The sequence below is a fragment of the Neofelis nebulosa genome, chromosome 1 (genome assembly GCF_028018385.1).
Source record: "Neofelis nebulosa isolate mNeoNeb1 chromosome 1, mNeoNeb1.pri, whole genome shotgun sequence".
In the NCBI taxonomy this organism is placed as follows: domain Eukaryota; kingdom Metazoa; phylum Chordata; class Mammalia; order Carnivora; family Felidae; genus Neofelis; species Neofelis nebulosa.
In genome coordinates, this window is record NC_080782.1 from 186734562 (window position 1) to 186761264 (window position 26703).

The window sequence follows — 26703 nt, forward strand, 5'->3', positions numbered from 1 at the left end:
TCCAGCACTTCTGCAGCTCTACTGCATAGCATTTTTTCAGTGAAATGGTTTCAGATTAAGCGTTTTCTCTTTCTACATGTGGTAATGGGTTAAATTAAATAGGAAGGGAATTGTTTTAGAAGTGTAATAGGTTGTCTAAAAAAAGGCCTCCCCTCTCTCTCAGCCTCTCTCTCTCTCTGTCTCTCTGTCTGTCTGTCTGTCTGTCTCTCTCTCTCTCACACACACACACACACACACACACACACACACACACACTGAACCTTCATCCATGCTCTCCGGCTGAATTTCACCAGAAGACAATACATTTGATTATATGAAAATTTTGTCTATAGATACGAAAACTGCCTCCCCCAAAGAATTAGCTTCTGGACCCAAGAAAAAATTTTCCTCTACTCTTCTCTGAATTTCCCTATCTCTAGTCCTTCCCGGAATTCTTTGACTCTCCAGTCTTTTCAAAATGCACACATCCTTGAATATTGGATCTTTTATTCAGATTATTAGCAGGCATATTAACAGCTATCCAATTGCATAACACATAGTTGAAAGGGAAACTGATGTAAACATATTTCTACTTAGACTGAAGAAAGGGCATCATCATCATCATCACCATCATGTCCTGTAAATTCAAACCCTAAAATGTGCACAATTTTAAAAATGCATTCACTGAAAAGGTTTTGACACTAATAAGAAAAGTCAGCAGAACAGCTGACAAGCAGCAGTCTCTCACCATTTCTCACCTCTCGGGTGTTTGTAGAACTTGGTTTTTATAAGCTCCATCTAAGTTTGACGAACCGGAGGTTCCTTCTCTGAGAAAAGCCCTAGCCAAGCTCCACTAGCACCAGTGACCCAGAGAAGAGAAACTGCTAGCTACCTGCAGAGAAGCTTCGAACAGGGCCTTAGAGACCGGCGATTTCTCTCTCTCTCTCTCTCTCTCTCTCTCTCTCTCTCTCTCTCTTTCCCCACTCCCCCTCTCTCTCCCTCAAAATGCAACTGGTTATTTACTTGTATGCATTTTAAAATCGTCCGTTCAAATTCGGAAACTTTGTGAGTGTGTCTGAGTGAGTGAGTGAGTGCGTGCGCGCGTGTGTGTGTGTGTGTGTGTGTGTGTGTGTGGTGCGCGTGCCAGTCTGCCAGTGGTTTTTTAAGAGCACTCACGAATCATATTGGGATTTTTTTCCTGCTCCCTCCCTCCTTTTCCGGTTCTCTGTGAAAGCTTTCGGGTCTGGAATCAAAGACGCAAGCAGGCATTGTATTTTCACTCTGCAGACTTAAATAACATTCAAGAAATATCATCAGAGAAACCTAACTCTCAACAACCAAATTGACTAAAATTCTATACCAAGTTTAAAAAAGAAAAAGTATGTGCCTAAATTATATCCATGCAACAAAAAATTCATACCCAAGTATATTATTTAAAAAAAATATATGATACGATTATATGTTCCAAATAATCACTTTAAACACAGCCAAAAAAAAAAAAAAAGGTTTCAAAGACATCAAATAGCATAAAACATTGTACTGCAGAGATGGAAGAAATGCATTTAAAGCACCGATGAAAATGGCGTGCAGTATAATTACCTCAAATTGCTGTTCGCTTGACACCCTGACACTAATTTTATTCAAGCCATTGGGAAATAAATGTTTTAAAAGCACTCCTTTCCAAACGCTGGAGCCAGTGGGGGCTGTGAGGTCATTAAGGAAAGGAAAGGGTAAAGTTTTCAGCACGCAAAAAAGAATTAAATAATCCATTTAAAATAAGCGTCTATCTGGATCGACAGCCTTTAATGCCCACATTTTTAACGCTTGCCCTGTACGTGGATTGATTTTTTTTTTCCTTCAGCATTCCCTCACCAGATGGATTTTTGCTACTGCAGATCAGCAGAGGGTGTCAGATCTTTCAGAGTGCACCAGGCTGGAACAAGCAGAGCTTCTTAGCAACTCTCTTCTACCCCCTCCCCATTCTCGCGCTCTCTCCCTCCCTCAGACAACTCGCCCCCCGCCCTCCGCCCCCTCCACGTAATTCCGAAAGAGCAGAATAAAGAGGAGAAAAAGAAAAGAAGAGCTAGTAACCGAGAGCTGGAGCCCAGAAAAAACGTCTGAAGAGGACCGAAAGGGAGGAAAGGAAAAGGATGGACAGCCACAAAACGCAGCGATTGCGGAAATTTTCCAGCGCCATTGGCTCGGCAGCGTGAGTCCTTTCGGTCGGGCGTGATTTCAGCACCGGGGGGACTGGACAGCACCTCGGGGGGACTTCTGGGCAACCTGCAACCACAGCAAGAACTCCATCAGCCGCCTCAGCTACAGAAGCCGCCGAAAACCCTGCTTTGTATCAGAGAGGCAAGGTCAGTCCGACGCACAGCCATGCACAGGCAGTGCGCCTGTACTACGCTGCAAACCCTCTGCTTGTTTCTCTAACATGCACTTGCTTCTAATTACTAGCATTGTTCCCTTCCTGATTAGTGAGGACCACTAGATCAGATTCTGTAAGGGTGTATTTTTAATTTATATGTATATATTTAACTTCTTTTGGTAATTTTTAAAGGGTTGAGGGAGAGTGGGGTTATTTTTTCTACTTTTCTTTCCTTCTCTTTTCTTTTCTTCTTCTTCTTCTTCTTCTTCTTCTTCTTCTTCTTCTTCTTGTTTCTTTTTGTTTCTTTTTTGCTTGCCTTGCACTACGTGCCTGGATAGTTTGTGGATATAATTATTGACTGGCGCCTGGGTTGTTGCAGTGCGGGGGGGTTAGGGAGGAAGGAATCCACCCCCACCCCCCCAAACCCTTTTCTTCTCCTTCCCTGGGTTCGGACATTGGAGCACTAAATGAACTTGAATTGTGTCTGTGGCGAGCAGGATGGTCGCTGTTACTTTGTGATGAGATCGGGGATGAATTGCTCGCTTTAAAAATGCTGCTTTGGATTCTGTTGCTGGAGACGTCTCTTTGTTTTGCCGCTGGAAACGTTACAGGGGACGTTTGTAAAGAGAAGATCTGTTCCTGCAATGAGATAGAAGGGGACCTGCACGTAGACTGTGAAAAAAAGGGCTTTACAAGTCTGCAGCGTTTCACCGCCCCGACTTCCCAGTTTTACCATCTATTTCTGCATGGTAATTCCCTCACTCGACTTTTCCCTAATGAGTTTGCTAACTTTTATAATGCGGTTAGTTTGCACATGGAAAACAATGGCTTGCATGAAATCGTTCCTGGGGCTTTTCTGGGGCTGCAGCTGGTGAAAAGGCTGCACATCAACAACAACAAGATCAAATCTTTTCGAAAGCAGACTTTTCTGGGTCTGGACGATCTGGAATACCTCCAGGCCGATTTTAATTTATTACGGGATATAGACCCGGGGGCCTTCCAGGACTTGAACAAGCTGGAGGTACTCATTTTAAATGACAATCTCATCAGCACCCTACCTGCCAACGTGTTCCAGTATGTGCCCATCACCCACCTCGACCTCCGGGGAAACAGGCTGAAAACGCTGCCCTATGAGGAGGTCTTGGAGCAAATCCCTGGCATTGCTGAGATCCTGCTAGAGGATAACCCGTGGGACTGCACCTGTGATCTCCTCTCCCTGAAAGAATGGCTGGAAAACATTCCCAAAAATGCTCTGATCGGCCGAGTTGTCTGTGAAGCCCCCACCAGACTGCAGGGAAAAGACCTCAATGAAACCACAGAACAGGACTTGTGTCCTTTGAAAAACAGAGTGGATTCCAGTCTCCCGGCGCCCCCTGCCCAAGAAGAGACCTTCGCTCCTGGCCCCCTGCCAACTCCTTTCAAGACAAATGGGCAAGAGGATCATGCCACCCCAGGGTCTGCTCCAAATGGAGGTACAAAGATCCCAGGCAACTGGCAGATCAAAATAAGACCCACTGCTGCGATAGCGACCGGCGGCGCCAGAAACAAGCCCCAAACCAATGGCTTGCCTTGCCCTGGGGGCTGCAGCTGCGACCACATCCCAGGGTCGGGTTTAAAGATGAACTGCAACAACCGGAACGTGAGCAGCTTGGCTGATTTGAAGCCCAAGCTTTCCAATGTGCAGGAGCTTTTCCTTCGAGATAACAAGATACATAGCATCCGAAAATCGCACTTTGTGGATTACAAGAATCTCATTCTGTTAGACCTCGGCAACAACAACATTGCCACCGTAGAGAACAACACTTTTAAGAACCTTTTGGACCTCAGGTGGCTGTATATGGATAGCAATTACCTGGACACTCTGTCCCGGGAGAAATTCGCCGGGCTGCAAAACCTCGAGTATCTGAACGTGGAGTACAATGCAATCCAGCTCATCCTTCCTGGCACCTTCAATGCCATGCCCAAACTAAGGATCCTCATTCTCAACAACAACTTGCTGAGGTCCCTACCCGTGGACGTGTTCGCTGGGGTCTCGCTCTCTAAGCTCAGTCTGCACAACAATTATTTCATGTACCTTCCAGTGGCAGGGGTACTGGACCAGTTAACCTCCATCATCCAGATAGACCTGCACGGAAACCCTTGGGAGTGTTCCTGCACCATTGTGCCTTTTAAGCAATGGGCAGAACGCCTGGGTTCCGAAGTGCTGGTGAGCGACCTCAAGTGTGAGACGCCGGTGAACTTCTTTAGGAAGGATTTCATGCTCCTCTCCAATGACGAGATCTGCCCCCAGCTGTACGCGAGGATCTCGCCCACGCTAACTTCGCACAGTAAAAACAGCACTGGGTTGGCGGAGACCGGGACGCACTCCAACTCCTATCTAGACACCAGCAGGGTGTCCATCTCGGTGTTGGTCCCGGGACTGCTGCTGGTGTTTGTCACCTCCGCCTTCACTGTAGTGGGCATGCTCGTGTTTATCCTGAGGAATAGAAAACGATCTAAGAGAAGGGACGCCAACTCCTCGGCGTCCGAAATTAATTCCCTACAGACAGTCTGTGACTCTTCCTACTGGCACAATGGGCCTTACAACGCAGATGGGGCCCACAGAGTATATGACTGTGGCTCCCACTCACTCTCAGACTAAGACCCCAACCCGGGTAGAGCAGGGGAGCGGGAAGGCGATGCGCCCCCTCCCCCCCACCCCACCAATCCCCTACCCGGCTGGCATCCCAGGGGTCAGAGGAGCCCAGACCCAAGTCCAGCGCGCCCCAAGGCTTTATGGACATAAGTAAATAAATAACTGTGAACTCGCTCCGCTGAGAGGGTTTGACCCCTTAGCTCCCTTCTGGAAACAAAGAGCAGACTGTGGTGAGCTGGGAAAGCGCTGCCAAATCGCTCTTTGCAGCGAGCTCCTTTTGATAAAACCCAGCAGGGGCCCTGCTCGAAGAACTAGCCCTCTGCGTTGGGGCTGACCGGGATGTCTGCTGCGGTCCTATACATATATACGTGTACCCCACATCTATATAGAGAGATAGATATCTATTTTTCCCCCTGTGGATTAGCCCCGTGAGGAGGGGGGGGCGTGATGGCTCCCTGTTGGCTATGCAGGGACGGGCAGTTGCACGAAGGCATGAATGTATTGTAAATAAATAACTTTGACTTCTGACAAAAACAAAAAGTGCTGCATGGCTCGCATGGAATCCACGCGCTCCAGGGACGCTGCCCTCCTCGGCGACTGGAGACGGCGTCACGTTCACAGCACCCACCCTCTTACCTGATAAGTCCCATCGTATCAAACTTTCTATAAACAAAACACAGTATAATCAGAAAGTGCCATTTCGCCATTATTTGTGATCGGTAGGCAGTTCAGAGCGTACGTACGTTTACTGTGAAAAAAAAAATGTAAAGGTTTTATTTAAGACATTTGCATGGCTAATCATCGGTCCATTTTATGAGTTAAAAATGTATTTTGTTGAGCGGAGTTTTTAGGGGTTGTTTTGGGTTCTTTTATTTTGATGGTGATGTTTTATTTTTTTTTTTGAGGGGGAATATTTTTCTATACATATCCAATAATGCCTTTCATCTGAATGTAAAATAAGTACCCATGATTTCTATTATAGTATCAGTGTAATTATTAAAAAAAAAAGATTTTGAGGCAGTTAAGCATGACCAATTAATGTCATTCTAGTGCTTAGGCTGCGATCTTATGGTAGCAATTCTGTGCTGGTGTAAATCTTACTTATAAAGTAGGAAAAAAGAACCGAGGAAGCACGTGAAACTTACTAATTCTATTCGAGGATTTTATAATGGCATATTTTTTCAGTATTAAAGTGAAAATGTTTTCAACTCTGGGTCCTTACATTTTTCCAGCTTCATGTTTGCAACTGGTAAATTGGATTTGCGGTGGAAGGGACGGGGGAGGGGGACGGTTGGGGGTGGATCCCTTCTAGAACTACATCAAGGCTCTTTAAGCGTTTTACTTAGCTTTTCATCCTTTACGTAGCTCCCCTCCTCCTCCATCCGCACCCGGGCTTTTTCCAGCTCTCCCCAGTCTGTAAAGCAAGGTCTTCCCCAACACACCCTCCCTCCCTCCGCCCCTTTTTCCCCTTCTCCTTATGCGGCAGTGAATCCCTTTATTAATACTGGAAATCCCTCGCTGCTGCTTCTGCTGCTGCTGCACACACTGCAGATATATTAAGGATGTTAGTAGAGATTTGATTTAATTGACTCTGCCTAGATCGGTCTCATTAAACAGAGTGGAGATTTCATTGGTCAGCACTCTTCGATGAAAGACAGCCCTAATGACTGGCATTTGAGATGCTGCTGGCGTTTTGAATTCAACATCTGCTGAAAACGGTAAAACTAATTAGTGCCCACCCACCCTCCCCGCCCCAACAACTGCATACTGAAATTTGTTAAAGCACTCATCTTTATGAAAATCAATCATTATCCTAAAGAAGTGTTTCTCTCCCATCGTTCGGATTTCTAGTTGTGGCCTAGTAATTAACAAGAAAAGCATTGAACTGTTTGAATTTTATGAGCCAGTGTAACCTGGCCTCAATCATATCCCTCTGGGATTTCTAAGCAGTCTATTTTATCAGCAGTTAAGGGACAAAAAGCAAGCAAAACTACACATATTGATGGGGGTCTGCATTCCACCACATATCCACCTTGGAGAAGTGTATTAAAAGACTGCAGACCACAGATTTAAATATATATATATATATGTATATATATATATATATATATATATATATATATATATATGATTATATATATATGATTGTAAATCAGCTAATGAAAACTCCCAGAGCAGTAGTAGTAAGATTTGCCTTCTAGAGCTCATATTCTAAAGAGAAGTAATTTCCCAGAACAGTGATGTTCTAGAGTATGTATTATTTATTTTAACAGTTTTTAAATAAAATCTTTATTATAAACTATGACTATACCTAAGGCCATTCATCATTTTCTCTCTTGATTCTTTTGTTTGTGGACTGCATTTCATAGTGATGAAATTGTAACCTACTATCCTCTGACAAATATTATGGGCTGTTTATTTATTTATTTTTTCTTATGAAGGACTGAATTCATTTTTGGAGAGTACAACTGGGTTCCCTGTAAGCAATCAATAGATTTATTTGTAATGGAAAAGTTGGAGAGGAGGGGAAGAGTCGTATACTCAGCAATATTATGACCTTAAATGTAGATATTCTACATCTCTGGTGGGAAGTGATATTAAAAGATATCTAGTGAAGCATGATAGTAATGTTTAAAACTAATACATGATTAGTCTAAGTCAGGAATCTAGAGCTTCTCCTAGAAGGTCTTCACTGGGGCAAGAACTTTTGTTCATACTAATTAAAAATAAATTATGATATAGAGCAAGTTTAAAGAGTAAACTTAGTTTTTAAATACTGCTTTAACATCTTTGAGTGAGCCAGCCATGTGCTAAATAGTTTACATAATTATTTAATTTAACCCTCACAAATACATTTGACAAATATTGTGATAATGTCTCACAATATTGCTATTTCCATTATACTGATGAGAAAATTGAGGAGAGTAAGCGATAACTCAGATCATAACTGGTAGATACTGAAGTGGTATTTAAACTCAATTTTCTTTGCCCTACCAAACCTCATTGTTTGAATGGAATGGTCATATATATTTAGCAGGATAAACTCTTAAAGAAGAGTATCCTTAAAAAAATACACAGAGCTGTAGAAATACTTTATAACAAGTCAAAAACCCAAGTTGTATCTTCTTAATTGAGTATGTATAGGTAGCTCTTTATATTTCCAATATGCCTTGTAGCAAAAGAAAATTGCCCTACATTTAGAGGAGATAACTTTAGTGTGTTGTCCAAGATTGTATAAAAAGGCAACATAAAAGAAAAAAGATGAATTGCTATATGCATTTATCAATTATACAAATTAAAATCATTAAATTTTCTATTTATTGGTTCTAAAAATATTAGAATTATCAAATATTTTAATAAACACTAATATATGTTAAAAATCCATGCAGAAAAGGTATTCAATGATTTAATGTAAAAGAACATTCATTATTTAGAGAATTTTTTATTTTGATAAAGTATCTCTATTGCAATTATATATATAAGCTAATATATAACCATATATGTTAGTTTTGGTTTAAGGTAATATATATTATGTATTAGTTTAGTTTTCAGGATACATAATACATATGGTCTTAGCACATAACTTTCATTTACAAGTGCCTACCTTATTGTTGTTGCCTTTACATAAAATGTTCATATAACTAGCTGCCATGTGCATTAGTTTAGATATCTTGTTTCCAATTAAATCATATTTAATTCATCAAAGTAAGAGATTTTAGTTATGCCAGATGGAAAAGGAGGAAAAAAGGAGGTATGTTGTTTAGTTCCATTGCTTTAAAGAAAGTAGTAGCTTCTGTGGTTACTGCTGTAACTAAGAATATCCTAGAATTTAAGTTGTTGCCATAGAAATTTATTGTTTAACCATTTTTACATGTTTACTCAGAGGAAGTTGGAATAGCTGATCTAACATTAACATAACAGGATTCTCTTTCTTAATAGTTTTTATGTCAGATGTAATTAGAATTATCAGGCATTTTAATGTGTTAAAAATTATATTGGTAATTCCAAGGACAGTTTGTTAATTTAGCTTTTTCCAGGTTGCTAATAAGTGTTATTTGGTATGTACAGAGAGATGGATAAATTTGCAAGGGTGAACACAGGAAGTGTGTGTTTTTAATGTGTTGGTAGAATATTAAGTAGAGTGGTTTCTAATTCAGCTCTTTTGCTAGCTAATTTATAAATACTATTTTTTTTTAATTTTTTTAACGTTTATTTATTTTTGAGACAGAGAGAGACAGAGCATTAAAGGGGGAGGGTCAGAGAGAGGGAGACACAGAATCTGAAACAGGCTCCGGGCTCTGAGCTGTCAGCACAGAGCCCGACACAGGGCTTGAACTCACGACCGCGAGATCATGACCTGAGCCAAAGTCCGCCTCTTAACCGACTGAGCCACCCAAGCGCCCCAATACTATTTTTTTAATATGTAAGCTTATTTGAAGAAAAATGGAAATATAAACTGTGATTAAGATTTCATTTTAGTAGGTATTATTCAAATGCAACATATTATTTAACTTATAAAAGATAAACTCTCTATGGTATCAGTAGATATAAGAAATGTATACTCAAGATTTTTAATGTATAGGATTTGCTTCAGCTTGGCCCTGAACCATAAAAATAAGAAGAAGACTAAAAATAAATTTTTCATGTAATCCCCTGACATTTTCTTCTTCATAAAAATTTACCAAAAATATTATTATTGTTGTTATAAAAAGTAATACACAGGACATTCAGGACTTCCTTCTTGGTATCAAAACCTAAAGATATAGCACTAAATGGTTCCATGAAAACACATGTTAAAAACAGCAATCCTGAAATCTGAACCAGTATTGACTCTGCTGTAACCCAAAATTGCTGTCAAAAAAATTGAATCATTAAGAAAAAAAAAACAGATTAAGTATTTAGAACTAAAATTTTATAATGAAATGAACCACTGAAGAAATCATCTTTGATTATTGAAGCCCAATATAACTCTTTGGCCTCAGTTGACCAGCAATTACAGTATATGGCTTAGACCTCAATTATCTAATTAATTACTCTTTCCCATCCATTTATTTGTTAAATATATGCTATATCACATACTTGAAATATAATTATATTTCCAACTTGAACTTTGCCTGAGGTTTGCAAGGAAAGAATTATCTAATAGTTTAAAGAATTTTGAATGAGTAAGAACCTAAATATTCAATTGGCAACATTAATTGGGCAATTGCTACATGAAAAATACTGGGAAAACTCTTTTGGGAAAAGAGAATAAGGCACTTCTCACCTCAAGGAGTTTACAACCTACAAAGCTGAACTATATCCATCCTTGTAATTGTAGAATGGTACACCATTGGCAATTCTTAGAATACTACTAGAAAATTTTGTGTTTCTTTCTTTGAAGTGGTTTAGGTTTTGGGGCGCCTGGGTGGCGCAGTCGGTTAAGCGTCCGACTTCAGCCAGGTCACGATCTCGCGGTCCGTGAGTTCGAGCCCCGCGTCAGGCTCTGGGCTGATGGCTCGGAGCCTGGAGCCTGTTTCCGATTCTGTGTCTCCCTCTCTCTCTGCCCCTCCCCCGTTCATGCTCTGTCTCTCTCTGTCCCAAAAATAAATTAAAAATGTTGAAAAAAAAAAAAAAATGAAGTGGTTTAGGTTTTTAGCCATTTGGAAAAGTGCAATGGTCACATCAGCTTTATTAGTTGTTATGCAAATAGTTGAAAATCTTAAAATGATATTTTTAAATGAAAGCAGTACTTTAATTATCCGCTAGTTTATTTCTTTTTCTGTAAAATGGGAATAATGTCTGCAATTTTGTAACTTCAGTTACGAGTTTTTTATCTAATCATTCTTTTTTTTTTTTTATAATTTTTTTTTTCAACGTTTTTTATTTATTTTTGGGACAGAGAGAGACAGAGCATGAACGGGGGAGGGGCAGAGAGAGAGGGAGACACAGAATCGGAAACAGGCTCCAGGCTCCGAGCCATCAGCCCAGAGCCTGACGCGGGGCTCGAACTCACGGACCGCGAGATCGTGACCTGGCTGAAGTCGGACGCTTAACCGACTGCGCCACCCAGGCGCCCCTATCTAATCATTCTAAAAAGAAACAAAGCGATTTTACCATAAGTGAATGATCATTTTTTAATTTTAATTGTTTGAGAAATCAAATAAGTTTAGGAAATTTAATAAGGTATTTTATGATATCATAAGAATTTCAGAATAGTTGTCCTTGGTTCTTAGCTTTGATTTGTGTTGTTTATATACATAAAATAGATTAGTCACTTTAATAAAGTATTAATATTCTTTTATAATTGTGCTGTAAAGCTAATAATCCCATAGCTATGTGTTGTTTACTGAAAGTTAATATTCAGTTACTTAGTAATATAGTCCAAAGGTTTAACATGAAGGAAGCAGTAAGCAAAATCATACATTTACTTGCTTCTATGCCTTATTCCCTTTGCTTCTAATTCCATTTCATTTCTTGGCAGAAGAATACAGGAAGGAAACATGTTTAGCTGCAGCATATCGATAGAAAAAGTCAATATATAGTGAAAAATGAGAAGTGCCTCAAATATAGATGATAAATGGCTAATCCATACTGCTATCAAAGAAGCAGTCTGTGCCTCCCAGGAAAGGGAGATGAGTGTAAAGGGCCACTGTTACCATAAACAATAATAGCTCTTACCAGACTCTGTGATATTTATTGTATACTTTCCTCTTTTAAATCAAGATCTTTTTAACGTTTTTGAACTGTACATGATATGAGAAAGTAATGCTCATTATTATAATAGCAATATGATTTGAATATTAATATATATATTATATATATAATATATATATACACACACAAAGAACTTTGTACCACTGCCATAAAATAATAAGATTGCAAAATAGTGAATGAATTTAAAACAATGTCATTGCCTATACACTATAGTAGAATCCACATGTTTTAGTTCAGGCATTTTTATTTATTAAAATAATTATTTTTATAGGTACAAGTAATCCTACGTGACTGAATTATTATATCTAAAATATTTTGTTGTATAATATATGAAATGGTATCATATAATAATCATTTGCTAACTTCTGTTCAGTTACATAATTTCTATAGCTAATCTGATTCAGTTCTGAGTCCAGTTAACTTTATCTAATTGGATATATTTAGCACCAGTTTGTGTTTTGGTAGCTTATACAGAAAATGGTTAAGTACCATTTGTCATCACGGAATTGTAAATTAATGTTAGTGAACTTTTCAGGGTTCCTAAATAATGAATCTAAATTAGTTTACTTCATTATCAGATAAATCTAAAGAAATGAAATTACACAGCATAGGGTTTAATGCTGTTAATACCTCTGTTTCCTGAATGAGTAAATGTTTTCTGGTGTCGTAATATATGCTTTAATGAGAGTTTATTATTATTATTATTATTGGAGTCAGAAAATGTTATATTTTGTTATTTTTCAGCAAAACTTTGGTTTTATGACATTTGTATTTTTCACTAAAATGGTCATTTCTTTAACAATCGAATTTCATGTCACAGATGGTATTTGGTATAATTAGACATTAAGACATAACAAGCAGGGTGTTCCAGGAGGGTATTACATCTTATGGTGTAATGTTATGAGGAATAAGACTTGGAGCCAAGAAACTAACAGCTGGAAGCAGCAATATTCCCCAAGAAATGAATTACATGGAATGTCATGTTACTATTACAACTTAAAATTTATAACATCAAATTAAGAGGAAAGTCAGATCAGAGCCCTTTTGAACATTATTTGCATAAGTGTGACATCACTTTTGGCTAGCCCAAAACTATTTATACCACAAGTTTTTTATTAACATAGAACATGTTTTCCAGCATTTTTACATGGATAGCTAATATGGTGCCTGTTAGATTTCCATCTCTGAAAGCCCAATTTACATACTTGATGAGTAATCAAATGAACAAATTGGAAACAGTTATTTTCTTGTATAAAGTCAGGGTTTTTTTGTTCATAATATCTTAAGCTAGTATGACATACATAAAGAAGAGTAATTTCAGTCTTTATTTTGCTGGTTTAAACCATGACTGAGAAATATTTTGACCATGGCCTTTATAATAGTGTATTCGTCAAGACTAACACAATTGTTTAAGGAGGCAACATTTCATTGGTGTTGGGGAGATACATCTTAATCATGACAAATTCAGAAAACAAAAGCAAAAACAAAAAAAGAAAAACAACTATGGATGATGGAAATTTTACTTTGATTGATTCAACATGTATTTCATGTATTCATCTGATTACCAGCTATATGACAGGTACTTACACAGAGGATCTAAATCTAAAGGAAACAGACTAGATTTCTGCTCACTTGAATTTACATTCTATAGGGTATTACAGAAAACAAAACAAAAAAAGCAGTTAAGATAAATTTGAATAATGAAGAGTCATGAATGAAATGAAATAGGGAAGGGGCTGATGATCTCTTTTCTTTAGGATGATCATGAAAGTTCTATCTGAGATAATGCATGAACTGAGTGAAAATGGTAACAGACAATCATTTGAAGATTTGGAGCTGAGAGATCCTGGCAAATAAAACATCAAGTACAAAACATCCTGATTTTAAAATGTGCATGGAATGTTTGAGGACTAGAAAGAAGACTAGAATGGCTGGTATCTGACCACAGACAAAGCTGAAACTGGAGAGACAGAAAATGGATAATGCCTTATAAGCCATAGCAAAGTATTTGGATTTTAAGTATAACAGAGAGTTTTAAGCAGCCAAGTGTTATGATTCAAGCGGTATATTTAAATATCCATTTTGACTTGTTTAGTGAGAATGAATTATACGAAGGCAAGGAGCTGCTGTTGGAGTTTGGGATAAACATGATGATATCTTGTACAATAGAGGCAGGAGGGGAGATGGACAGAAGTGGACAGCTGGGGGGTATCTTTTGGTGTCAACAGAACTCCATATTGGAGCAGACATTAGTGAAGGTAGAAAAAATACTTGTACGTGTGTGTGTGTGTGTGTGTGTGTGTGCATGTGTGAGTGTGTGTGTGTTTTCTTTTTCAAACGATTTGATGGTGGTATCTTTTATTGAGAAGGGAAATCTGGAGGAAGCAAGTATTAGGTGTCAGAGCTGGATTTGGAACATGGTAACTTTGAGATGCCCATTTACATAGTCCAGGTACGTTGTTGGATATGGGACTGTGGCGTTCTGGAGTAGTTTAGGGAGAAAATACAGACTTGGAATTCATCATTAGCCTTTTATTGACTCCATTTTATAGAATTAAAACCTAAGCCCATGGTTGTGTTTAACCAGAATATATAATCTATATTCAGGGAAGATTTACTCAAAATTGAGTATAAAGTTGATTTTAGAGACAACTGATGTGGGAAAGTTATGAAACGTTATATCTTTAATATTTGTACATTTTCCCTCAAACCAGAAGACAATACATAAAACCTAGCAAAATATTCACTTATGAAAATCAATTGAAACCAGGAGAAAAATAGTCTGGAAAAGGATACAAACAACTTGTGACCTAATTGTACAATGTAAACTTTAAATTGAAATGCTTAAGGTCTTTGCTTTAATAAGCATATTTCTGAATAAGAAAGTAGCAACTAATCATACCCATTATCAGTTACAAAAGGATTTTTTTTTCTTTTCCTCCAAGAGAAAATATTTCTGGCAAAGGAAAATTAGCTTTCATAATCAATAATAAGACAAAAATGAAGATTGGGCTATTCTTACTTGGTAGCCAAAGGTTGGACTCCGTTTAGGAAGGTTTCCTTTTTACCCTTACTTTTGGGCAATTCGATGATCAGATTATATCTGAAAACCTCCCACAACACATTTGGCATTTAGTCCAACCCTTGAAGAGACAGCACAATAAAATATATTTCATGTTTTCCTCATAGAACAATTTGTCCACATGTACATTCAGCTCACCATCAGTAACTGTCTCTAATTCTTAACCCTCTAAGTGTAATTGAACTTAATTTTCTAAGTAAATTGTGATAACCTTTCATTTAATGTAGTCCTGCTGTAATTCAAGTATTCATTTTAGACATTGTACAAGGATAGTTTCCCCTCATCAGAAGGCTTTTAGTAGCTTCAGTTCTTTCTGTGTAGGTGTGATGCCATGTCGTAAATACTCAGTTTATTTTCAAAAGGAAAGTTAAAAGCTGACTGAGAGCTCTGGTTAGATTCTCGTAACACGCCCTTACGGTGCTACAGAGTTCAAAGTCTTTGGGATCATTTATGGGGTCAACAACAATGAACCTACAATCAGAAGCTCTGGATTCTGGATTAAGTCATGCTCTAACTAGCTCTGTGATCTTAGGCAAGACTCTTAATTCATCCCTGAAATGAGACTGCTGGACTGGAATAAAGAAATCAAAAAAACTTTTTCTGTATTGGTCCTAATAATAAGTATTTTAGGCTTTGTGGACTGGATGCAAATCTAGGACATTATAGACATATTATATATTAAATATGTGTGTGTATTACATATTATATATATGTGTGTGTATATATATATTAAAAGAAGAGAGGAAACAAATTTCCAAAAGTGTGTGTTGACAAAATTTAAAACTTTCTTCACACATGGAAATTTGAATTTTATATAATTTTTATATGTTATAAATACCATTTTTTTCAACTACTTAAGAATGTAAAAACATCACAAGTGGCATAAAAACAGAAAGCAGAACTGATCTGGCCTATGGAAGGTAGTTTTTGAATTCCTGAACCAGATTAGCTCTAAATTCCTCTAATAAAGCTCAAATAAAGTTTTTATTATATAGTCATAATATTTCCAATTGTTTTGCTCTATGAAAATTGTGTAAGATTTTCAAAATTATACAGGGCATTTGTCTACCTTTTTTTTTTCCATTCAGTGTTTTATGTTTTAAATTATGTCAGGGAATGTCATCAATTTATAATTATAAATGTGTATAAAACAGGCCAGGGATAGGGGCACTTGGGTGGCTCAGTTGGTTAAGCGTCCGACTTCAACTCAGGTCATGTTTTCGCCATTCATGGTTTGAGCCCTGTGTTGGGCTCTGTGCTGACAGCTTGGAGCCTGCTTCCAATTCTGTGTCTCCTTTTCTCTCTGACCCTCCCCCGCTCATATTCTTACTTTCTCTCTCAAAAATAAATACACATTTAAAAAATTAAAAAAAAAAAAACAACAGTAGGCCAGGGATAAAATAATGTCTGAAGAGGACTGACAATAAACTAATCGTGTTTGATCAAGAATTATTAGAGTGGTTAAGAGTCCCATCTCTAGAATTAGACTGTATCAATTCTTTTTTTTTTTTTTTTTTTTTTTTTTTTAATTTATTTTTGGGACAGAGAGAGACAGAGCATGAACAGGGGAGGGGCAGAGAGAGAGGGAGACACAGAATCGGAAACAGGCTCCAGGCTCCGAGCCATCGGCCCAGAGCCTGACGCGGGGCTCGAACTCACAGACCGCGAGATCGTGACCTGGCTGAAGTCGGACGCTTAACCGACTGCGCCACCCAGGCGCCCCTAGACTGTATCAATTCTAATCCTAGCTCTGGCTAGCTGTGTGAACTTGACCAAGTTATTAACCTTATGGCTCCTCGATTTTCTCACTTGTAAAATGTAAATGACAATGTTAGTGCCTACTTCATAGCAGTGCCGTGAATATTAAATGTGTTAATACAGTTAAAGTGCTTAAAAGAAGTTTCGATACATTAGGAACTTTCAGAAAGCATTAGCTATTAATCGTGATTCTCTATTGCATAAATAATTTTACATAATCCTCAAAACAATTACAACTAGTAGGTCAGTTTTTAAAATCACTATTTTTCAAATAGAGAATCTGAGGATTAGAAAGCAACTTGCCTGGGAGAATACTGCTCAGTGCAGAGCCAAAATGCAAAGCCAGATCAGAGGGACTTTAAAACAAATGCATTTTAACTGCACAACTGGGTATTTGATGAGAAATTATCAGTGTCTATCCAATCCAATCTCCTGTTGCATTTTTCTGACATACATGTTGTTGTTTTTCCTGGGATTACAGGCTTATAATGATATTTTATTGTATCTCTCCATTCCACGCCTACCTCAAAGCGCGCGCGCGCACACACACACACACACACACACACACACACATATATAATTAATTTGACACAATTAAATTTACCCCCTCTTCCCAACTTGCTCAATTACTGGACAGTAACTGATATTCCAAAATTTCATTTGTCTTACATTTGGCCTTCAATTCCTAAGCTTCGTTTAAGTTTCTACATAGTAGCTGATTTTAGCCAATACGCAGAAGGAAAAGAAAAAAACAAAACAAAAACAAGCTAAATGGCACGTGGATATGACAAAATTGATTAATATGACAACTCTCTGCAAGAGGTAGGATATTTAAAAATATTTAATAGCAGTATGGTAACAAATAAATGCATTTCTAATACTAGCATTTCAACAAGGATGTTTGGCAGGATGAATGTGTCATGGTGCTTCTAAATACATACAAATAAGATATGCTGTGGAACCAGGTAACATGTTTTATGCATTTTATTTTATTTTATCATTATTATTATTCTTTTAAGTAATCTCTACATTCAGTGTGGGGCTTGAACTCACAACCTTGAAATCAAGACTTGCATGCTTCACTGACTGAGCCAGCCAGGCACCCCATTTTATTATTTTTTTAATTGAGGTATAGTTGACATACATTGGTTTGAGGTGTACAACATACTGATTTAACAAGTTTATATGTTATGCTATGCTCACCATAAGTGTAGCTCACTTTAAAAAGTATTTAAATAAAAAAATCCGATTGCTTCTCCATCATATCAGAAAATGAAAATGGTCAAATTTGCCTTTTTGGGGCTCCCAAGGTGTCCAATAGAACTGGAAAGGGAAATTTAGACTAGTGTTTGTATAAGGAAAATTCTCCACCAAAGTCAGTTACAGAATTGGAGTAACTATTATATTTGGGTTTGAAGACTCTGTATTAGTTATATACCAGGGACCACAGATCTTTTTGCTTGGAATAACAGCTGTCTGTGAATGAATCTTTAATATAATATTGTTGCTACTATGAGAGTACTAATAATCCATGCCATCATTTTGAAAGGCAATTCATTCCACCTTCCAATGGCAAAAATGAAGCAGGCTAAAATGTCCAGAATACATTTGCTTAGGATAGGAAACATGTTTTCCTCCCATGAATTACTTCCAATAGAATCTGTGTTGACTCTGTTATTTATGGAACTGTGTTCCATGATCCTAAAGGTCCAGGAGATATTAAAAAAAAAAAAAAAAAACACTGTGGCCTCTAAAAATGATTTCTTGACTTTAAAATTTAGAGAAATACCGCACTATATATATAACTTAAGTAATCATCTTTACTATAGGACTTAACTGATTTCAAGAAATACTCTGAATCTCTGTGAGAAATGTATGTATGTAATATTTCTCACACTTATTGACCTCAGAAGTCACTACCCTTCTGTCACCTACCATCCTTTGTTTATTCATTTGTTTTTTTCAGAACACTATTTAGAGACTTAAGGGACACAAGAGATAACTGCCTATGTACCTAGGAGAGGTAACAAAACAAAACAAAACAAGCTGAGATCTTTAAAAAACCTGAATTTTAGTGGTCTATAATAATAGGCTTAGAGCCAGTTACTTCTGACAGAAAACTAACAATCCAGAGAAATAATAATAATAATAAAACAAAAAAGGAGCCATTACTTTCACTTCCTATGGCTTTCAGACATTTCTGAATCCAAATTGTGTGCCATTTACCATGAAGAGCTTGGACTTTCTTCAACTGTGCCATCTGTTGAAGCACAGGATAGATCACTACTTCATGACCTAGTCATTCAAAATAGATTGTGTTTCAATAAATACAGAATACTCCACTGAACAATTTTTCTTTATTAATCTGGTTTTGGAAGATTCTTCCATTTAGCCATGTTTTATTGGAATAAAATTAATTGATCACAATAGAGCTTATTTTACAACAGTGTACAGTTCCAAGTTATCCCAATCCCTCTTGTCTTCAATGGATTATCTTTTTCCTGCATAGACTTAGTCAGCCTTACAAGTAAAATATAACTAATAATAAACTGACAGTCTATGGTGATTAGTGTGCAGTCCCTTAACTCTGTAACTGGAGGGCTTCTTTACCCAACTTTATAAGCAAGTTTATTTCCTCTAATTTGGTGTGTTAAAATGCTGATTGATTTTCCATCTGAACTTATCAGTTACGACCATACTTAATGAAACAAAAGGTCAATTTGTTCTAATTTGCTACTGTTTTGTTAAATCAGTAAGCAAATTCTACTTGTTGAAGAATTCACCTTTCCCCTTCTTTTAAAATAATTTATGCCTATGTTCACAGTGATAAATAGATATTATTATACATTAGCAAATCTATATCCTTTAAATTCCATTAACATTGTTAGTTCTTGAGCAAGGCTTCTGCCTTATGTATCTTGTATCCTCCTTACTTATTTGGCGCATAATAGATAATTAATATTAGATGATTGAATGAACACTTCTAAAAAATACATATCTTTATGCTTTAAATATGGTTATAGAATAGCAAGGCGAAATCATTTTCAGCATATTTTCAGAACCCACACTCTTCCTAAAACAAATGTTTTCCAAACCACAAAGCACAATACTTGTAAATAAATTGTTCATTCCTAAGTTTGTTATGGAGATAAAAGTGGCTATCTTTCAAAGAGGGCATAGAGCTTTATCTTTTTGTTAAGTTAATCATGATATATTTGATAGGTAGAGCTAGTAATAGACTTATATAAAACTAGATTTACACAAAAGGTAAAAAAGTCACAGGCTATAAGTTAGCAAAAAGAAATGTGGCTACAATTGTGGTGAGTTTTTAAAAAACTCACCAGAGTCTTGCAGGAAAAATTTTCTCCTACCATGCACACAATACCCGCTATGGTATAAACATAAGGACAATAGTAGACCACAGCTTCTGGGACACTGACTCATGAAGGTTTGAATGGGATAGAGCAACACTGAATATAGGTCTATATTGAAAATATAGAAATACTGTCTTTTTTTTTTAAATTTACTTGTCCAGTAGAATGGTGAGAAGGAAAATGGTGCATTTACATAGTTTATTGAATAAGTAAAGCAAAGCTTTATTATTGATTTATTAAAATTACTTGTTTATATTGACTGGCATAAATGTTTTATGTATGTGAGATTTACCAAATGCATGTCACACAGCACTGAAATAAGTGTCAACTACATTTGCAAATAAGACTTGAGTTTTCTAGATGATTTTGAAATTTAAGCTTTCATTAAAAATATGTACTGAGAATTGTCAGTTTCTATTAAACTCAATCATATCGTGTCCCAAATTGCTTTTGGCCAAAGAGGATTAGTTACTCAACATTGATTTTCATTTCTTGTTACTATTTTATAATTCTTGTAATCTCTTTTGTATTTTAAAAATTGTCTTATTCATAGGCAATTATTAATTATCATCTTTAAGAAATTCCAAAGTGTATTGTTAAAAAGAAAGCTTTCAATTCTTAGAACACTTTAAGGACATTTACTGTTTTGTAAACGAATTTGAAATTGATTTCCTATTTTGGGATATTAAACAAACTCATATGTCTCTAAATGTTACAGCAGAAACAACCATATTATAAACTATTTTTTTCTGTATTATAAATTTTATTTAAAAATACTAAAATCTTAAATTCCTATGGACTCTACAGGGAATCTTGCTTTCTTTGTTTTTATTAGTGGTTTTAAAACATTTTGGTGGATTCACATCAGCAACTAAAATTAAGATTGGATGTATTTAATCACTGGACAGAAAATTTTTCTCTTTTGACAAAAAATAAGCCCTGTGACTCAGAATTTTCTTAACAATGTCTTAAAAGCAGATATTTACTAGTAATGTTTACTTTGTTTTTTTTTTTTTTTTTGCTAAATTATTTAATCCATATTTAGGGACATCAAAAATTTTGTTCATTTACTGAAAGAGAGCTCCTACTTAATCTATGAATGTTTGGGAGGAAAATTTTAAAAAACTCAAATTTAAGGGGAAAATACATGCACTATTTGCTGATTACTCCTCTGGACAAGAGGTGGAAAAACTCTCCAAAGTGTGCTATAGGCATCAAAGGAGTTGATAGGAACCAAATAATGGACTTCTGCTGCCTTTAGTGTTAAAAACACAGCTTGCATCTTTCTACTTCTGTGATGCATTATGGTTGACACAACTTTGAGATAAAATTAAATGTGATTTTGACCCTAGCTGTGTAGCATGAATGCTGCTAACGGAGATAATTTCTCCCTTTCCATATATATGTTCAAGGGTAGGACAAAAAAATGCCAGGAGTGCCTAGTCATTTTGGCCTTCTAAACTAAGGGAGACTTGAGACCTTTATCCTTACTGATCACAAAGAGAAGTGAATCTCAGTTAAATGTAAGAAGACATTTTGTAAATTGAGCTGTTTGATTCTATGGGACTATAGATGATTACGAATCACATTATTTCAGCAGCCTGGTATTATGGCATAAGTATTTTACCATTAGAGTTTTTCTGTATAATGAAAGTGCAACTCATTTGCAAATGTTATTTGTTCTATTGATTTTGTTTACTCAGTAAAATGTATGTTTGAGCTGTGTTTCACTTATATTAAGGATGATTTAGTTTTGTATTATATTTTTGAGTTATGAAATTGCTCGAAGAATATTTCCTATGCATTTTCATGTTTATCTATTATTTAAAGTTAACCTAAGGCCTAGAAGACTCAGAATATGTCTCTGCATATTCTATCATATTAAGAATAATAGTACAATTAATTATAATTCTTCTTTTAAGCCAACCCTAAAATCTTGAAATGTGTGTGAACAGGTAAACAAGTTCTAATTTATCTATCTTCTAGCTCATACTGAAAACCAGCTTAGAGAAAAAGTTATTGTTTGAGAAGACAGTGCCAAATTGAAGATACTTATTGCGGTACTCTAAAAATGTGCCCAGGGTTAAAATATATCACCCTGAGACATTAGTCAGGAAACCTGCACAGTTAATAGGAACCCTCAGTTTGACTAATTGTTGGCATTAAGAAGGAAATTTCAAGGTCTATTAAGAAGGAAAATGAAAACCCAAGTGCATGTGTGGTTTAGAGTGTTTAGTGGAGTCTGGCAAGGACATAGACAAAAAGTAATGAACAAAAATAATAGAAAATGTTACAAAGAGGCCTTGTGAAAGTCAAGTACTATAAGAGGGATAAGGAGTAGCCAGGGATGATCCTGAGGGCAGTTTGATCTATGGTTGAAGGATGATTATTCTTCAGATTGGTAGTATATACCATAGCCGTAGGTATGTGTCTTTTAACTCAAGCTGATTATTTAGGAACAAATATTAATGTTTGGTAGATTTTTAAAAATCAGCTACATATCAAGAACAGGAAAAACTGAGTATCAGGGTGCCTGGGTGGCTCAGCCAGTTAAGCGTCCAACTCTTGATTTTGGCTCAGGTCATGATCTCACAGTTCCTGAGGTTGAGTCCCCAGTTGGGCTTTATGTGGACAGCATGGAGCTCACTTGGGATTCTGTCTCCTTGTTCTCTGCCCCACCTCACTTGTGCTCTCTCTCTCTCTCAGAATAAGTAAGTAAATCTTCAAAAAAAAAAAAAAAAAAAAAAAAGAAAAAGAAAAGAAAAAAAAAACTGAGTATCTTCCATCTGAACAGAAAAAGTATTTATTAATGGATATCAATTTATTTTAAAATTTTATTTCATTAAAGACATTTCCGTGGTAGTTTTATGTCCTTATTTAGATTTAATTTAAAAATGTTTCTATACTACTCCAAAACACTTGGGTTGTAAGTAGAGACAAATGATTTTCTATGTGATTTTAGTGAATTAGACCAATAAGAAAAATGTCCAGGGTGATGAGGCATCTGAAATTAGGGATGTTAAAATCGTCACTTCCCTTTTTCTTAGTTAACTTAAATCTCTGTTAAGTCGCTGGGGCGCCTGGGTGGCGCAGTCGGTTAAGCGTCCATCTTCAGCCAGGTCCCGATCTCTCGGTCTGTGAGTTCGAGCCCTGCGTCAGGCTCTGGGCTGATGGCTCTGGGCTGATGGCTCTGGGCTGATGGCTCTGGGCTGATGGCTCGGAGCCTGGAGCCTGTTTCCAATTCTGTGTGTCTCCCTCTCTCTCTGCCCCTTCCCCGTTCATGCTCTGTCTCTCTCTCTGTCCCAAAAATAAAAAACGTTGAAAAAAAAATGAAAAAAAAAATATCTGTTAAGTCGGAAAATGTTCTAAGCTGAAAAATATAGTAGTATTACTTTGGGTAATCCAAACCAAAATGAAACATGCATATTATTTTGAAATAGTGTATATCATCAGTCACTAGAATTATTGAGTGGCCAGTACATATGGAGTGCTGTATTGACATTCACAGATATTCATAGATGTTTAGCTCCAATTATAAGCAAGTATTATTACTACCTTTGAATAAACACATTTGTACTAGTGATTTAGATGCGCTTTGTGTACAGGAATTAGAAACATAGATAAAGCACTAAACGCTCACGTTTTTGTTCAGTACAAATGACGCTAATCAACTTCTGACTGATAGCTTGTTGGACTGAGCCAAGGAGCAGAGATGCTGCGTTTATGTACCTTAGCTGTGTTTTATTAAATTGACCTCATGACCTGCCAGGATTCCTGCTTCTCCCGAGTGCTGAAAGACACTTGTGTTCACAAGCATTTATTGAGTAAAAAGCAATGAGCTAGGTGTTAGGTACAACATGATAAATAAAACAGTCCAATTTCTCAAGGAACTCACATTCCAAAGACTTTTTTTGTCAAAATGAAGTTGTTGCATTGCCTGTGTGAAAAGTATCAGAGGTGCTTGTTTCAAGGGCAGATTCCTGGACAGTCTTAAGTTTTCTGCTTCACCACCTTGAGTTCTGGTAACCTGCATTTAAAAAATAATGCCCTTTATATTGCTTAAGCCTTTTTATTTAGAATACTTTTGAGTATTAGATTCTTTAGCAGAAACTTATTTTCAAAGTAATGTAGTAATAGATATGCTCAGGGAATTGCAAGCATAGAGAAGGGACATGTAACCCAATCTAGAGGAGCAGGAAGGCATTCTTTGGAAGGAGCATCTAAGGTCGGCTATCACAGGAGGCCCCTATTTCTCATGTGTGATTTGGTGGGGAGCATTCCAGGGCCTTTCTAGCAGCAGATAATCTCCATATCAAGGAAGAGATGATTAGTAAGAGACTGGTATAGATGGAGAAATGCAAGGAATTTGTTTAGGGGGAGAATAAGGGACATAAAAAAGGAGGATTAAGAAGATGATTAGGCACCAAATCATCACAGACCCTGAATGTTATGTTAAGGATATTGGATCGTATCTTGTATTTTACTGGTTTTGATATTCAAATGCAAATAAAATTGATTATTAAAGAAACAAGTCCAGAGAGGGAAGCAATGCAGAATTTTTAACACGAAAGCTGTTCTTCTCCAGCTAGTCGTTGCCATGGGGAAATGTGGCATAGAATTGCCAGATTGTCCAGTCTTTCAAAAATAGCCAAAAATCTGGTGTATTCATTAGAATTAGGTTCAGCTGCAAATAACAGGATATCTTAAAATAAGTGTTTCAGCAACAATGAAATTATTTATTGCTCACAAATTAGTCTGGAAAAATGCAGTGCTAGGCTAGAATGTCAGTTCTGTTCTACCAAAACTATATGGAGCCAGATGATGTCTACCTCACTCCTCCATTATCCCTGGGTTCTGACTCTTGTTGTTATGATTCATTGTGTCCAGGCAGCAGAAGAAATGAACAAGGTGATGGAGGAGGACAGTGTTCTCATTTAAATAAGTTCACTGGAGATGGCCATAGAGCTTTATTCTATGTCTACATGCCTTAGGTGTAAGGAAGACTGTGAAATGGATTTTTTAAAATTCTGAGTAGCCATTGCTCATTAAACATTTTATTATTATGGAAAAAAAACGCAGAATGAATATTAGGGGACCAGAAGCATTTTGCACTACATTCAATTACACATGAAATATTAAGTATCTATCTATCTATCTATCATCTATCTGTCACTATGTATTATCAATACTAGTAATATTGGGAAAAATGTTTGAGCTATACATAGTCTTCAAGCTATAAGTTTGTTAATGACAGTCTTTGTTTTATGGGAATCTTTGGATATTCTGGAGGAGCAGATTTAGCTGTTCAATATACAGAGAAGGTTTGTGTCATAAGCTATTTAAGTGGTCAAATTATCTGAACTTGGTGACTATATTTTTGGATAAAAGGGAGAGGGAGAATTAAGGAATTACTTCCAGGGTTTCAGTTTGTTTTATTTGACAGATTAAGGTGCAACTACTAATTGGAACAAAAAAAATCCCAAAGGATGATTAGTTTGCAGGGGAAGAGAAATCCATTTTTGCCCAACTCTGCATTGGCATATTGCACACATTTTGATATCAAGACTGAAGGTAGAGGAGAGGTTTGAGTCATAGATTCAGGACTTACAGGATATGTCAAATGAAACTATCATCATAGAAGAAATCATCAAGATAACACAGAAGTGGGTATAGTTTTAAAATAGCAGTGTTAAGGGAACAGAATAATGGCAAAATGATTATTCAAGAGTTGATCAAAGAGATGTAAAACCAAACTCATCATGAAAGTAAATAAGTGAGAATTGGTAGAAGTTTGAATGTTAGCTCAGCAGATGTGTTGTAGGTAGATGTCCACTGCGTTTGTTGATTGACAATATGCTAATTAGTGAAAGGTGCTCTCCCTCCTTAAAAGGAGGTGTTTTGGGAAGGAAGATAAATGCCAGTGTGTGGGTAAGTGAATGGTAGGTGTGGAAGTGGATGTAAATAACTACTGTAAATACAAATCTTTTGTAAAAATTGCTAAGAAGGTATTATACACAGGATGAGGGTCAAATAAGATCAAGGGAAAACCATTTGTTTATTTAGAATGGAATAAATATAAGTATATTTATTGGATTAGAAAAAGAGAGAGTATGGAGAAAGACTTTGAAGATGTCTAAGTTGGATGTGATGACCACTTGACCAGAGTGTGAGGAAGAAATGACCTCAAGTGTAGCAGCATGGATTACAATTTAAGGATGAGAAGACATGACAATGTGGCTGTACATAAGCTTTAGTTTGGGGTATAGGAATTTATGGACAATTATTCCTCACCAATACAATGTGCATAATTAATTTATCTTCTATGATAAAGGTGGGAAGTGTAGATGAAAAATTCACAGAGAGATCAGAGGCTCCAGATGAGTTAGGAAACAATGATTTTGTAATGATGCCAATTAGCAGAGGGATTTCTGTGTGTGTGTGTGTGTGTGTGTGTGTGTGTGTGTGTGTGTGTGTTAAGCCATGGTAATGGGATGAAAGGACACACATGTTATTGACGCAGATATGAATTTGCTGAGCCTATTTGGTGGAGGCATAATGATGCAAATGTGTTAGATGATCTCCATAGAGAATTATTCAATGGATAAATAACTGAGTCCAAACTAGAGAGGAAAGAGAAAGAATAGTTCCAATAGACAAGAACAAGTTGCAAGAATTGACACAATGGTGGTCTTTAAGAATCTGAAGATAAGATTTAGCAGAAAGGAACTTTAGAAAAAACTGGAGGATATGGGGTAATAGTCAAAAAGGAGGATGTTATGAATTAGGTTGTTAGCTGGACTACTCCATG

General features: G+C 36.7%; 1 protein-coding gene across 3 annotated transcripts in view; it reads left to right on the forward strand.

The window, feature by feature from the left end:
• Positions 1-1698: 1698 nt before the first annotated feature.
• The window catches only part of SLITRK1 (SLIT and NTRK like family member 1), a 204254-nt gene continuing 179249 nt past the window's right edge, over positions 1699-26703 (forward strand). The window contains exons 1-2 of one of the 3 annotated variants that reach the window (XM_058682165.1): positions 1760-2342; positions 2848-6193. In XM_058682165.1, the coding sequence (XP_058538148.1) occupies positions 2901-4991 (2091 nt within the window). In that variant the 5' untranslated portion in view covers positions 1760-2342; positions 2848-2900 and the 3' untranslated portion in view covers positions 4992-6193. Of the gene's footprint in view, positions 2343-2847; positions 6194-26703 lie in introns of those variants that run through there. The other 2 variants (XR_009247895.1, XR_009247898.1) reach the window with 2 other exon arrangements.